The sequence below is a fragment of the Panulirus ornatus genome, chromosome 40 (genome assembly GCF_036320965.1).
Source record: "Panulirus ornatus isolate Po-2019 chromosome 40, ASM3632096v1, whole genome shotgun sequence".
NCBI lineage: Eukaryota > Metazoa > Arthropoda > Malacostraca > Decapoda > Palinuridae > Panulirus > Panulirus ornatus.
The window spans coordinates 15469231-15485959 of NC_092263.1; the positions used below are offsets into that span (position 1 = coordinate 15469231).

At 38.4% G+C, this 16729-nt stretch overlaps 3 protein-coding genes across 3 annotated transcripts; all 3 read left to right on the top strand.

The window, feature by feature from the left end:
* The first annotated feature begins 1853 nt into the window (after window positions 1-1853).
* Window positions 1854-2809, top strand: LOC139761461 (uncharacterized). Its single transcript, XM_071685689.1, has 2 exons — window positions 1854-1887; window positions 2330-2809. The coding sequence occupies exons 1-2, from the start codon at window positions 1885-1887 to the stop codon at window positions 2684-2686; spliced, it is 360 nt and encodes a 119-aa protein (XP_071541790.1). The 5' UTR covers window positions 1854-1884; the 3' UTR covers window positions 2687-2809.
* Window positions 2810-4869: 2060 nt separating this feature from the next.
* On the top strand, window positions 4870-5680 carry LOC139761463 (uncharacterized). Its single transcript, XM_071685691.1, has 2 exons — window positions 4870-4899; window positions 5221-5680. The coding sequence occupies exons 1-2, from the start codon at window positions 4897-4899 to the stop codon at window positions 5575-5577; spliced, it is 360 nt and encodes a 119-aa protein (XP_071541792.1). The 5' UTR covers window positions 4870-4896; the 3' UTR covers window positions 5578-5680.
* An 8491-nt stretch (window positions 5681-14171) lies between these two features.
* LOC139761586 (uncharacterized) lies at window positions 14172-14933 on the top strand. The gene is made up of 2 exons (XM_071685846.1): window positions 14172-14211; window positions 14407-14933. The coding sequence occupies exons 1-2, from the start codon at window positions 14209-14211 to the stop codon at window positions 14764-14766; spliced, it is 363 nt and encodes a 120-aa protein (XP_071541947.1). The 5' UTR covers window positions 14172-14208; the 3' UTR covers window positions 14767-14933.
* Window positions 14934-16729: the final 1796 nt, after the last annotated feature.

Below are 16729 nucleotides of genomic sequence, written 5' to 3' on the forward strand. Positions count from 1 at the left end.
TCCATTCGTTTATCCTTATGATCACATTTAATCAAAATAAGTGTTGATACATTGTATGTCCTCGTGCTCTTAGTTTTCATAGGTATCTACATGTAACAAGTTAAATCTTCTAAACAGTGAGTTATTAAAGTTTATATGGTGACACTACTCCGCAGAACTCATACATCTTTCCAAACCATCCTAGACACAATGAGAATGTCTGGAATATGCAGCTTGATATGTTTAATTCTTCAACATCAAACAAGAAATTAACAGACGAAGCAATACATTCTAAGCCAACCCTCTGTCTCATAAAGACACATAGAATATGTGAGGAATATCAACACCAAGAAGATATGTACAGAATCCAAAAGGACGTTTAAGAAATGAAAAAGATCAGAGCTATTCCTTATTCCGTTTCCAGCACATGACATTATAAGCGAACGTCCAGAAGGTGAAGAATGACGTGTTCCACCTCGAGTCTGGTACTGACTGCAGACAAATAGTAACAGGTTCTCCAGGTGGGGCATGGTCGCAAAGACAGAAATTGAAAGTGTCAGGATCAATTCTTGCGTATATCTTTACGTAACCTGGAAACTGGTGACGAATGAGAACAATAAGTTCGTGCTCTGTCGTTTTACTCAGATGTCTGTTTCTCTTTCCTGAATATTTGTATGATATGCCAAGCGTACAAAATATCACGGAAAATAACACGATTATATATGATACCGCCCATGATAACTCATTTGGTCATATATATAAATATATATATATATATATATATATATATATATATATATATATATATATATATGCTAATAGTTCTAGATCAGCAGTTGAGTGTTTCTTAAGAAACATTATATCATAATAAGTTAAATCTAAATAAATACCAATTTCAGCAACAGAAGAATTCCATTTCGTCGATACCATAATGTATGAAAGCTTAACAGAGAGAGAACTGCAGAAACGTTATGAACATAAAGGAGAAATAGGTGACAAATAAAGTCCAGATTCTTAAACTTACGACATTTTGATAATACTTACCTGAGCCATGACATATACTGTATCTAACCACATCATACGAGCTGGGTGACCTTGAGAGGCAAAAGTTATCGTGATTCTACAAACGCCTGTTGAACTTTAGAACAGAAATAGATTGATAGTATACTTTTCATTCTCCATCTCCGTATCTGGCAATACCACTCAAATGCGATGATCCCGGAGTGGCAAAAGGTTATTTTCTAAAACCACAAGAGTTTCTTTGATCTGTTTACCTCTCGCTGTAGTGCGGGGTTATCTTCTCGACCTCCATGTTATCGAGCAGGACACATATTTATGAACATGCCTTCGTACAGCTGTACACGGAGACCCAAACTTCAGTCTCCGGTCTTCAAGATTTTGATGGGAAAACATTCGGTTGGGTGAAAGTTGTGGGTTATGTGTGCCTGATGCAGCGTTCAAAAAAGTCGAAAATGCTTGCTTTAGTTAGGGAGGGACAAATATCTTTCCTATTTTACTTTTCAGTTTAATTCTGTGTCATTTACGTATGTGCATTAAAGTTCATTATTATAAAAAGATATATAATCATAGAAATATAACAAAATCATTGATACAATAAAATTCCGCATTAATTCAGTCACTCTCCTACAACACTGAACGCTCTAACTGCATTCTATAGGCACAGTTATGAGTTGCATTTACGTTTTCAACTATTTACTTTATGCTAGTGACAAATCAATCATATCTTGATTGAAGGCAATAGATCGACAAAATGAAATTCAAATTTCGTTCAAGGTCAACTGGAGGGGTCAGAGGCCTTCACCCACGCGTGGAGACAAGGTATATAAGAGCAGTGCTTTGTGGTCTTTCCTCAGTGTACCGCAGTCAAGTGATCACCCACACACAATGGTAACTCTTTAGTCTACCTACAACCAGATATATATATATATATATATATATATATATATATATATATATATATATATATATATATATATATATATATATATATATATATATATATATATATCATCATCATCATCACTAGACAACAAAGAGAACATAATGGTTAATGACTTCGCTTCAAAGTAGTCCATCCATTTTTCACCTAATGAGTGTAGTGCAGTCACGAAGGTATCAGTCCCCCAACCCAAAAGAGAAAACAGTCCTGGGGTACCACTGGTCCGTTTCTGAGTGAGAGAGAGAGAGTAGTCGTGTATAGCATTTCTAAAAAGGATTTAAGATACTTATTGTACATACAGCAGTCTGAATAGATCTAAGCTTTTTTCTCTCCCTTTCCTTTCTGGGCTCTGCAACTCAAGATGAGTAATTATACTGTTTCTTATTACAGAAGCTGTTGTTTGCTCTGCTGGTGTGCGCCATCATGGCCTCCTTCTGCCACGCTGGTGGATACGGTGGCTACGGATATGGACACGGTGGAGGTTATGGAGGTGGATATGGATACGGTGGTCATGGAGGCTACGGCGGTGGATACGGACATGGAGGCTACGGTGTCAAAGGAGTATCTTATAACAACTTCTGGCTCGCCGGTCCCAGATATGGTGGATATTATTACGGTGGATATGGTCATGGTGGTCATGGTGGTGGCCATGGCGGCTATGGTGGCTATGGAGGATATGGTGGCGGCCATGGAGGATATGGTGGCGGCTATGGAGGATATGGCGGTGGTTACGGATATGGCAAGTAAACGACCCCAAATATCGAGCGATGATCAACATTGTGGAGTCATCTTCGCGTTGTTGACTGTGTTGGAACAATGAAGATTTTTGTGTATATAAACGAGTAAAATATGAATAAATTTCGAATCTTGTATTCCTGATTTCATTTGCCGCATTTCCTTCTTTTATCTTATGTAAATACATTAATGGGTTCCATATGATCAGCTGCATGTTTCACAGAAAAAAAGATATCATTGCATGACAAATTGGTTCGGTATATAACACACAAGCTTAACAATACAGAAAACTGGATCTAAAACCTTACAAGATATATGATTATTTTCACCATTTTATTTATTTTTCTGTCTATTCTTCATCAAAGCCATCATACCAAAGATCTTTCAATTTTCGATCTAAATGTAAGACATGTTGATGTCATTCTTGATTGAACTTGTTCCACCGTTGATGAAGGATCATGCACTCCACTTGCTTATCCTTATGTCTTCCATTTTCTGGGACTGTCACCTGTAGTTAAAGAAATATTGGCTTATTGTAGCACTTTTTTTTACTGTATGCAGTATCCCTGTATACCGCGTATACTCATATGGTGCAATCTAAGATGAACATGGAATACTTATATTTAAATACTACACCACAGAATTCCTCCATCTTCTCAAACCTCCAAGATACAAACAAAATGTCTGGAATATCCAACGTGCAATGTTTATTTCTTTAAAAATTCAAAGAAAAGTTAAGTGTAACAAAAGCAATGAAGACACAGTACATTCTAAGGGAACCATCTTTGTCATATGAACACATACAATGTGTGAGTAATGTCAACACCAGGAACTGCCTCTAGAATCCTAAAAGGAGTTCAAAACGTGAAATGGAAGATCTAGTAAATCAGTTCCTTATCAAACTATTGATACAAAACTTATGAACCTTTCAAATAATTCATCAATTCTATTTCCCTCCGATTCCTTTTGATAATGTTCAGGCTCTAAGATAAATGTAATCCATATCTACATTATAAATGTGTAGCACAAATACAATACTTTCATATCTTGTCCATTATTAATGAAGGGAAAGATGAAGGCCTGTATAAAAACATGACAAAATTTTTTCATATATGTATTACGATCATCACCAGGTTCCTTTTTTAGGAAACAGCACATTGTAATGAGGAAAATTTAAATGGATGATAATATGAGTAACAAGAATTCCAATTAGACGATATCTCAATTTATGAAAGTTTAACAGAGAGAAAACTGCAAAATGTTTTCATTACGATTATAGAATAGAAATAAGTAACAAATGAAGTCTGGATTCTTAAGACTTTCTCCATGAACACTTGTTATATGAACCTTGCCGTATATATCCATATCATAAGAACAGTGACCTTGATGGGCAGAAGTCATCATAACTACGACAATTCTACATGACATTTCACATTCTCCTCCTTTGCCTCTGGTAATACCCGTCACTCAAGGTCATCTTGGAGTGACAAATTATTCTAAAAACAACAAGAGCTTCTGGTTAATCGGTTCACTTAATGGCGCAGTGTGAAATTATCACCTTAGCCTCCACATCGGTGAACAGGACAAGTGTTTATCAAAAATCTTTCGCAAGGATCCACGCGAAGACCCAGCCTTGAGCCCCATGTCTCTAGATATTAACGGGAAAACTTTGCTCGGGTAAAGATTGGAGGCTGTGTGTGTGTGTGTGTGTGAGTGTGTGTGTGTGTGTGTGTGTGTGTGTGTGTGTGTGTGTGTGTGTGTGTGTGTGTGTGTGTGTGTGTTAATGTAAAGCAGTAATGTCGAATAGGCTTAAGTCAGCGAGAGGAAAATACTATTTTTTCTCATCTAATTTCCTTTAATTTACTTACACCTAGGTTCATGATGAAAGAATAGCAAAAGATCATGTAATCATAGAAATAGATTTAGACTACTTCGAAATATTAATGTATGTACTACTCTGATCGGTGTTCTTCAATAATGATATATATATAATTTACATTCGTATGGAAAGTAAGAATTAGCATATTTGCTAATTCAACGCGTTACTTTTATGCTACATATAGAATAATCATCCTTCAACTTAAAGCCAATCAATTCCAATCTCGTTCAAGGTCAACTGGAGGGGTCAGGGACCTTCACCCACGCGTGGAGACAAGGTATATAAGAGCAGTGCTTTGTGGTCTTTCCTCAGTGTACCGCTGTCAAGTGATCACCCACACACAATGGTAACGCTTTAGTTTACCTACAACCAGATATATTTATAGTTTCATATATATATATATATATATATATATATATATATATATATATATATATATATATATATATATATATATATATATATATATATATATATATATATATATATATATATATATATATATCAGAGAGAGGAAAAAAGACAATTACAATCACCTATATTGGTTCTATAAAAGATATGTTGCTATATTTTCCATACACTACTCTAGATGTATATGATTTTTTTCGCACAGTAGGGAACCATTTGACGAAATACAGATTATCAATTATACTTTCTATTATTACAGAAGCTGTTGTTTGCTCTGCTGGTGTGCGCCATCATGGCCTCCTTTTGCCACGCTGGTGGATACGGTGGCTACGGATATGGACACGGTGGAGGTTATGGAGGTGGATATGGATACGGCGGTCATGGAGGCTACGGCGGTGGATACGGACATGGAGGCTACGGTGTCAAAGGAGTATCTTATAACAACTTCTGGCTCGCCGGTCCCAGATATGGTGGATATTATTACGGTGGATATGGTCATGGTGGTCATGGTGGTGGCCATGGCGGCTATGGTGGCTACGGAGGATATGGTGGTGGCCATGGAGGATATGGTGGCGGCTATGGAGGATATGGTGGTGGTTACGGATATGGCAAGTAAACGACCTGAAATAATGAGCGATGATCAACACTGTGGAGTCATCTTCGCGGTGTCTTTTTTTGAATATGTAAACGATTGAAATATAAATGGATTTCTAAACTTGTATTCCTTATTTGATTTTCCGTACTTTCTTACTGCAATCTAAGTAAATGTATCAATACCGTCCATATAATCAGCCGCAAGTTTCACAGAAGAAAATGATATCTCTACATGGTAAAGTGTTTCGGCACATAGCCATAATAATGCTATGAAAAGTGGAATGAAACACATAAAAGATATTTGAAAACTCTCTCAGTCTTTCTTAATTTCTCTGTCAAAATTTCCATTCCGAAGATCATCAAGTTTTCGATCTATCTCTAAGACATGTTGAAATCTCTCATGATTAAACTTGTTCCACTGTTGATAAAAGATCATGAACCACACTTACTTATCCTTATGTTCACACTTTCTTTGCCCGAAGTTGGATACCGATAGCCAAATAAATTACTGGCATATCGTAGGACTTTTTTTTTTTACATTTCTAACATTACCTATATATACCACGTAAAATCACAGGAGCAATCTAACTAGGTATGTTTTTATAGAAACACTTCACCACAGAATTCATCCATCTCTTCAAACCTCCTGAACATAAACACAATGTCTGCAATGTCCAACTTGCTATGTTTATATCCTTAAAACAGGATCATTAAATGCTTAACTGTAACTATACCAATGAGGACACAGTACATTCTATGGAAACCCTCTGTGTCATATGAACACACAGCATGTGTGAATGATGTCCCCAATGGGTAACTAACTGCAGAGTCCTAAAGGAAGTAAGGAAAAACTCTGTGAAATCAGACGTGTATAGATAGCTCACAACACATTATATTAACAGGAAACTTTCAGGAGGTGAAGAGTGACGTGTTCCACCTCGAGTCTGGTACTGACTGCAGACAAATAGTAACAGATCGTCGATGTGGTCTCTGGTCGCAAAGACATAAATATTTTCAAAGTTGTCAGGATCAAGTCTTGCGTATATCTTTACGTAACCGGAAAACTGGTGCTGAATGAGAACAATACGTTCGTGCTCTGTCGTTTTACTCAAACATCGTTCTTTTTTTTCCAGAATTACTGCATAATATGCCAAATGTACATAGTACCACGGAAGTAAAGGACAAATGTATATGGTGCTGGCATATACCTCCTTTGGTGATTAGCGTTGTTGAGAATTTGAATATAAGAGTAATCTAAGAGTCCCAATAGGCAGAGTTTTCATAGACTATCAAGAGATAATATTTCACACCAGTTGAGGAACCACTCAACGAAAAATAGAAGTGGCATGGATTAGGGGCCACCTTAGACTATCTCAGAGTGAAGAAGGATCATAACTCTAGGAGAGCTTCTGGTTAGTTGGTTTTCTCCTCGTTGTAATGAGAGGTTGACATCTTGACTTTCACATCGCCGACCAGAAAAGATGATGGTACGAACAGTCTCGTTCAACTCCACGCGAAGACCCAACCTTGAAGTTCCCGTTTGTAAACACTGATGAATAAACATCTGCCTTGGTGAAGGATGGTCAGTGTGTGTGTGTGTGTGTGTGTGTGTGTGTGTGTGTGTGTGTGTGTGTGTGAGTGTGTAAGCTGAATGGTTGTTACTCTAAACTTCAAATGACGTATAAGCATCACTTATCGAATTACAGATATTTTTTCTTTTCGTCATATAATTTCATATTCATTATTCACACTTAAGTTCATGATAAAAAATAAGATCATCGTATAATCATGGGAATATATTTTCCAGTCCATGAAATACTGTTTTTTTCAGTATTGATTTATCGTTCTCTTTCGACAGTGAAATATATAATGTTCAATCTTTATGCAACATTAGATATACGAATGCTTACTGAACGCGTTACTTCTTTTTTTCATCAGAAATACAATCATGCCTGAAAGGAGAGAAACAAACTGGAAGCAAACAATTCAATTTCAATCTCGTTAGAAGTCAGCTTGGGGGGAGGGGGACACAGACCTTCACCCACGCCTGGAAACAAGGTATATAAGGTTGGTGCTTTAACCAGTACACCACACTGAAGTGATCACCCACACACAATGGTAACGCTTAAATTAACCCGCGACTAGTGATATATAAACATTTTCTGATATATATATATATATATATATATATATATATATATATATATATATATATATATATACATATATATGTATGGCAGACATACACATATCAGAAACCACACTTCCCAGACAAACACGAGTCACGCTATCCCACTCACAATCTGGACATCACTACAATACTATAAACACCGTTTCAACATATCCCAAGACCTTCTTGCCCAAGATGCAACTGTTGTACAGAAGACACTCAGCACTTACTACTCAATCGTCCTGCAATTTCTGCACATAGGCGAACTACAATCACCTACATCATTTCTTTAAAAGATAAAGATTCCTATGTTATACAAATAATATTCTATATACATGTAATTATTCTTTTTGTTGCTGATACCCTACAACTTAAGTAATACAAATTTTATAATTACACTTCCTTTTATTACAGAAGCTGTTGTTTGCTCTGCTGGTCTGCGCCATCATGGCCTCCTTCTGCCAGGCTGGTGGATACGGTGGCTACGGATATGGACACGGTGGAGGTTATGGAGGTGGATATGGATACGGTGGTCATGGAGGCTACGGCGGTGGATACGGACATGGAGGCTACGGTGTCAAAGGAGTATCTTATAACAACTTCTGGCTCGCCGGTCCCAGATATGGTGGATATTATTACGGTGGATATGGTCATGGTGGTCATGGTGGTGGCCATGGCGGCTATGGTGGCTACGGAGGATATGGTGGCGGATATGGAGGATATGGTGGCGGTTATGGAGGATATGGTGGTGGTTACGGATATGGCAAGTAAACGACCCGAAGAACTAAGCGATGGCCAAGACTGTGGATGATGATTTGCTCGATATTGAAGTTACTTAAACAATAAAGTCTAAATTAGATTTCTAATCTTATTTTCCTTGTCTTGATTTGCCGTATTTCCATGTTTTCCTCTCTCAAAGTATATGGACCACCATACTGCGTATGATTAGAGTTTATGTATAATCCATGAAAGAAATACAAATGCTTACATAACAACATAATTTGGCAGATATAATGCAAACAAAGTGATAAGGTAGTATGGTCCAGCTTAGATGAACAACAGAGCAAGTAGTTCCACTAATCTCCTCGTCTTTTCCCAATTTTCTCCCCTCATCAAACTCCCAAGAAACCTCCAACAAATTAGCTCACAAAACCTTTCACTTCAGTAAATGATAAAGAGAGATTTATGTGGTTTTATCTTCACGCCAACAGGAAGTTGGGTCTCATGAGACCAGAGGACATGAGATGCTTTATATAACTTATAGATAAACATATACTAGAATTGATTAAAGTTTATGAAATGACATGAATTCCTCTTGCTCATCCTTACACTCACAGTTTCTCTATGTAAATCTAGTCGACCAGAGTCAATGATATTTTTACTGGCATATTTCTGTCGCATTTTTCATTTGGTTACCATCATATAACGTGGTCAGTGTACTTTGAGGAGGTGAAGATTGGCGTGTTCCACCTCCATCCTGGTGCTGATTGCGGACAAAATGGTAAAAGCTTGTCGAGGTGGCCTCATATTAAGCCAACAGAAAATTCTCCTGCAGGTCATCTGAAGAACCATACAACGTAAGACCAATGAGCTACTATAGTGATTTTAATGTTTCACCAACAGAATCCCTCATGCCACATCCCTACTTTAACATTATAGGCAACTTGTCCATGTGTGGTTCGAATGAGCAATACTCTTCATCATAAGACAATTTAGAGAAAAACTACACCTTCTTTTCGTTATGAATAACCATCAGTTTCTGGAATCAGGAATTCTAATTCTTACCTATATATGCCTTGAATCATTAAGTCTAAAAGACCAGTTCATCCTGACAATATTCAGGTACTTTAAGATGGATGCAAATAGTGTAAACATCATAAATGTATCAACTAAATACTAAATATATGTTTAACTCCCAATTAGTTTACACTCAAAAATCCTTTTTTGTTCCAGTACTTTCACGTCTCTCCAACATCATTGAGCTGTTTGTGGAATTTAGACTAAACAATAACTGTATGAATATCATACAAACAAACAGATAAATTGGCTGCAAACGTCATTTAGCGTGAAGGAAGCTGGGAAACAATTAGACTGAATATTAAGGAAAACTAGAGAAAGAAAAGTAATGAGGGAAAATATTAGGACGTGTAGGAAACCGTGATAAAGACTCGTTCACGACTAGATTATGATCAATAAGGACCATGATTTGGTTCAACTTCAGACATCTCATATTCTAATGAAATCTAAATCAATATCAACTTCACTAACGAGAGAAATCCCTTTCGTCAGGATCATAGATATATCTTTCGTACGAAAAGAAAATATCAGAAAATCTTTTACTCTTAATAGATTATAAAAATGTATCAAATGAAATCCAGAATCTTAAACGTAAAACACCATTGTAACTACAAGGCAAAAAAAAAAAAAAAACGCATTGGGAGGGAAAATATTTGGAGACTATTTTTTATTTCTCCATCATATCATGTGACACTACAAGTCACTCGGGGTTATACCAAACTCAGATAAAAACGGAATGAAACCATGAGTCCGACTATCTAATAGGTCAACTGCTTCGTATAGAGTGAGGTTGATATACAGTTGTCTTAGTAACGAGGAAGCGTTTATCTGTGTTAAAGGTTAAACACTGGACATTGCATGCGTGCTGTGTTCCAACCTCACCCTGTCAAAAACCTATTTACCGACTAACCCTTACGAGAGGATAAACAGCCCTATCCAAGATCCAATTCCTGGTTGGCCCTTGCGTGATTTTACTGAACGAAAAACTAGCGTATACAGGATACAGCTGTCGAAGAACAGATAAAGAAAAATATCATCATATATCATCGAGATATATTGCCGATCCCGTGAGATACTTGCTTATGAATAATCTGGTCATTTCCTTACGCCAGTGAGAACGATGCTATGATATGTATTCATAATGCAAAATTTGGTTTGTGCATTTCTTTCCAAAGGCGTTTCTTTATTCATTATGATCATATCTGAAATGAGAGAATGAAATGGACAAAATTCGATTCAAATTTCGGTGGGAGTCAACAGGAGGGGTTAGGGACCTTCACCCACGCGTGGAGACAAGGTATATAAGAGCAGTGCTTTGTGGTCTTTCCTCAGTGTACCGCAGTCAAGTGATCACCCACACACAATGGTAACTCTTTTAGTTTATCCTGTGCTACAGATGAGAGAGAGAGAGAGAGAGAGAGAGAGAGAGAGAGAGAGAGAGAGAGAGAGAGAGAGAGAGAGAGAGAGAGAGAGAGAGAGAGAGAGAGAGAGTGTGTGTTTCAAACATATACATACTTCATGTCCATACATCCTGCTATAGTGTAGATAACCTTGTCTAAAGAGATCAAAATATATTTTCCATGGTGACTTTCCACAATTCACGACGTAGAAATGTACTGATAACTATTTCTATTACCGCAGAAGTTACTGTTTGCTTTGCTGGTTGGCGCCATCATGGCCTCCTTCTGCCAGGCTGGTGGATACGGTGGCTACGGATATGGACACGGTGGAGGTTATGGAGGTGGATATGGATACGGCGGTCATGGAGGCTACGGCGGTGGATACGGACATGGAGGCTACGGTGTCAAAGGAGTATCTTATAACAACTTCTGGCTCGCCGGTCCCAGATATGGTGGATATTATTACGGTGGATATGGTCATGGTGGTCATGGTGGTGGCCATGGCGGCTATGGTGGCTATGGAGGATATGGTGGCGGCTATGGAGGATATGGTGGTGGTTATGGATATGGCAAGTAAACGACCCGAAGTATGAAACGATGATCCGCATGGCAGAACAATTTCTTGAATGTTCACCATAGTGGAATAATATAACTGTTGTGTGTCTGTGTGTGTGTACCATTAAAACTATAATGCATATCTGATTTCTATTTCCTTTATATATTTCTATACGATCAAAAGTCAAATGGTTTTGGGAGACAAGGTGTTTGAGGTCATGATTACTCATGCCTTAAACATGTCCTGTAGTGGACATGATCCAAGCTTCCGAGAGAGGAAGGAAAGCAATGGTTAACTTCCTTGCCTAAGTGAGCACTATTAGATATGGTGCCCCACGAGAGTAGAACTCCCTCCCGTACCCTACAATTAGGTAATTACCAAGGCAGTAGCTCACTTATTCAGCAGTGAGTGACAGCGTTAGGGCGAACTGCTTGCATATTAACAACTCGAGCGTGTGGGTGTGAAGATTTGCCAAGACTTGCCTGGCACGGGTTTCTGTCAATGACTTCTCATTTTCGGTTGTGTCATTACTTGCACAAGTCGGCTGTGTGTGCTCAGGGTGCCATTACTGGCACAGGACAGCCCGTGTATGACATAACGTTTGGGCTTTTAGTATAGACGCGTGTGTTGTGGAATATGTGATAAATTGTTTCATCCTGAAAAATGAAGTAAATCTGTTGAATCAACAAAATATGTGATCCATCGGAATTCAGAGACAGAATTCTAATATGAAAACATAATTCTATTTGTCGTTACTTGTAGTATTAGGCATTATACAGGAGCTACGTACAAAGAAGGGGAAAAGATTGTATCCAAATTCATTATTCCTCAAAAAGCTTTTAGAAAATAGTATAAAATCATCGAGGGTAAAACTGTATCTCATGAGCTCATTGTACAATCACCTATTCCATACAGCAGAAAAAAGACAAATCATTGTATATTTCCGTTTCTTTCCAGTCATCTACAAGAGTCTTACACAGAGCAACTCTTCTATAAATTTGTGACATATTCGTAGTATAAAAGGCTCTCATTTGTTTTCACTGAAGTAGGACGATCTTGCAAGGGAAAGCCGTATATTTAGGTAGGAATCTGGGAAGAGTTTACCATGAATCTCAGCTTGTATATGTAAAGAGATGACCAGAAATGTGCTCTGTTAAGGAGATAATGCCAAGACAGTGCTCCAAAATTAATATTTGTCTCTTCCGAGATAGGACTGACTGTCACATATCTGTTTTAGTAATACATATTTCTGAAAACTTACTATCGTGTTTGCTTAATCTTATCTCACATATGCTAAGGACATTCCTGGGGTAACATCCGTGTTATTGTTCCTCCTATCATGGAATGGGGAATTTTCTGGTGTATCAGAACTAACCAACACGTTAGTCACACAAACAGTGGACTACCATTTTTTTATTCCCTTCTCTGATGGACTTCGGCTCGATGAACTGTCCTGCTTAGTTAATCAACTTTTCTTGAGGTATGTAAATAATTATGGTAGAAAAGATTAACATCCAATGTTTTTGTCATTACTTTAATCTCATTTGAAGTTCAGATTTGTATTTCAATCACTTCTACGTACACAGCAGTTTCCATAAAATGGAATGGACGTTGACAGAAGGAAAAGGAAATAAGATGAAAAGGACTGAATGTCAAGATGAAAAGGAACTCACAAAAGAGGGAAGAAATTATCATATGTCACGAATGAAAGGTAATCAACAGCACAATTCGTATAGAAGGAAATTTTATGGAATCATAAAGAATCATACAGACTCATACATAGCGTGAATTAGTTTTGCATTATGTGAATTTTTCATAAAACGATTATTGATATATGTAGATGTATCAGGAACGTATCAGAACATCAAGTTAAATTAAAGAACTGATAAAACTTTCCTGGTGAAATACCACGGTCCACCCAGGACCACTACACATTCAAAACATTAGAACCAGTAGTGTGTAACCTGTGACCCTGAAGGACTGAAGTCACCGTGACTACATGCAGAGCTGCAGAGGAGAAAGTCGAGAGGAAAACAATAATAATCGATCGAGAGGAAATAATAATCGAGAAACATTTCTTTCGTGTGTAACGTATGATTTAGGAATACCCATGACGGAGGCCAACCATGGGAAAACAAGGGTAATACAACTACACGATTCACTGGCTGCTGGGAACAACTGGGTGAGGTGTGAGGGAGTCTTACAGGCCTCCACACTCCCTAAGACTCAGCGAGTTGATGGTAGGCTGTTCGCGTAGACCAGAAAGTCGACCGCGCCTGCAGGATCTCCACAGTGGAAACCATTCATTAGGGCATAAAAAGAAAACGAGATTAGATAACCGTCAGATTTCGAATATAAAGGAAATAAATAAAGCAAGAGATATCCTTCATCTACGTTAATCTAGATAGGAACTAAAAGCATTTATTTTTACCGACGCTTTTTCATGAATCCGTTTGGGAATTCTACTGTTAGACACCTACCTCGCTATCTGACGACCGCTAAAGGAACACTAGTGTGTCCTGGGAAGTTGTCCATTCAATACCTGTATCTTTCACCCTCGAATCGTGTTCATTGTTTTGCTTTTGAAGAGAAACATAAACTCGAATTTCGCCAGAAAATCACCAGCCAGAAAACTGGAACCTTCACCCACGTTCGACAACAAGGTATATAAGAGCAGTGCTTCTGTGATTTCCATTCATTGTACTGCAGTGAAGTGTCCTGATACACACCATGGTATGGTTCTCTCTCACTTGATATCATGTGTACAAATATGTGTGTGGTCTTCGATAGATTGCCTTTGGAAACATAAAACCTAATGTTAAGGATATATCTTTTCACTGTCGCTATATCAAGCAAAAACAACTATACGTATATCTATCATTTATTGTAAAGAGTTCTGCTGTTTAATCTTATTTATGTATTTTACAGAAGCTGTTGTTTGCTCTGCTGGTGAGCGCCATCATGGCCTCCTTCTGCCAGGCTGGCGGATACGGTGGCTACGGATATGGACACGGTGGAGGTTATGGAGGTGGATATGGATACGGTGGAGGTCATGGAGGCTACGGCGGTGGATACGGACATGGAGGCTACGGTGTCAAAGGAGTATCTTATAACAACTTCTGGCTCGCAGGTCCCAGATATGGTGGATATTATTACGGTGGATATGGTCATGGTGGTCATGGTGGTGGCCATGGCGGCTATGGTGGCTACGGAGGATATGGTGGCGGCCATGGAGGATATGGTGGCGGCTATGGAGGATATGGTGGTGGTTACGGATATGGCAAGTAAACGACCCCAAGTAACGAACGACGATCAACATTGTGGAGTGAGATCTTCGCAGTGTTGGCTGTACTGGATACCCCAACATGAAGATGATCAAAATCAGACTAATGATTTTACCGAAGACAAGTGATGTCTTTTGTATACGAATCCTTAAGTAAAAATATTTTTCGCAATACAGGTTTTACTTTTCAACATTGTATGCATTTATGTCTATCCAACGATAGAGAAAATATAGGAAGGTTAGATGGCAGATACTGAGTAACATATGTCTTTAGAGCTACCAAGGAGTAAGGATTGGCTGTCATGCACTATAATCTCCACAGATCTGAGTAACGGGGAACAGAACCCTTCATGACGAATACCATGGGTCAAATGCTGGCTCCACTGAAACAGTACGAGACATATATGCAGTGTTTCTCTTCCATACCATGACTTTAGTACACATGCAAATTAGTAAGTCTACTAGAAACCTTACTCTCTAAACATAAAGTGGAAAAACAGCAAGATGTAGTTTTCTAACAGTAATTTAACAGGCCAGGAAATTGTTTTATACAGACTGTATCACTGGTTCTCCTACACATTACATATCACAGAACCTTGCGCCTTATAGAGTGTACGTATCCCTGTAGAGTGTGCGTATCCTTGTAGATTGTATGCATCCCTGTAGAGTGTACGTATCCCTGTAGCGTGTACGTATCCTTGTAGAATGTATGTATCACTGTAGAGTGTACGTATCCCTGTAGAGTGTACGTATCCCTGTAGAGTGTACCTATCCTTGTAGAATGTATGTATCACTGTAGAGTGTTTCAATGACGATTAAACTACAGGAGTGATCATTGTTACTACGGAATTTCAAGTATATATATCATGAGGCCTACAGCAGTCCCTTCAATTCAGCTTATGTAAAAGAGACATTCTTGCTACGATTTTTGTTCTCTCTCTCTCCAAATCTGCGAACCTGAAACATTTTTACCCATATAGGCTACGTTTACCGCTGTTGTTAGCTATTCTAAAAGCACTGTTACCCATAATGTTCCCTTTATGATATTCCCCTCCAAAATGAACGACCTGTTGCGCAAAGAGAAACTTCTTCGACTTACATGAAACTATTCTGATTTGTCCACATGTCACTGTTTAGCCAGTCTAATATATGATTGATAATTAACTGCTCATATAAACTCTTAAGGCTAAATAAAAGAAAAATTATTACAAAGGTCTTATTTCCCCCTTCATTGGTCTTTGCCATGCTGTTAAGAGCAAGATCTGTTTTTATGTTGTTAGAACAGATGGTTGTATCAATAGAAACATTGACGAAACATATCACAAAAATACTGCCAGGAAAAGATTATATATTCACCAGCTACCGATAAAATGTACCTGCTAAACATTACAGTAAACAGAACAAAACCCCAACACTCAAGCGACCTCAACCCACCAGGAGACCCAGAACACCATTTTCTCTTGCGTTCTTTGTTTCTGTTTGGACGCTTTCTCTCTTGTCTGTATTCAAGGTGACAGCTGACACGGACGCGTCACGTTTTTCCCAACCTGGTTTTTCATGAGTTGCATACGGATCCGCCAGGGTTCGAATCCCGGACAGGATGGTCGCTTCAAGGTCAACCAAGCCATTTTTCTTCCCCTCTGGTCTTGTCGATTAATTGGAACCTGGCATAAGGCCGGGATGATTGCCTTTCTCGCCCTCTTGCTGCACTTTATTACCAGACTTTTATTTACATTCACTCTCAAGTTTCTCTCTTTATTTACACTCTTTCCTAAACTCTGTCACCAACTTCTGGAGTCTGCCTCTCGCTTTGGTATCTGCAATTGGCTCATATCACAGGACCCCCCCCCCCCCCCATCTCCAGTCTGCTTCATACCTGCCCCTCACTCGGAAAGCACTTCATTGACTTCCCTCACTACCCTGATTCATAAACAGGTTGAACAGCCACGATATATTCACGCTTTAGGA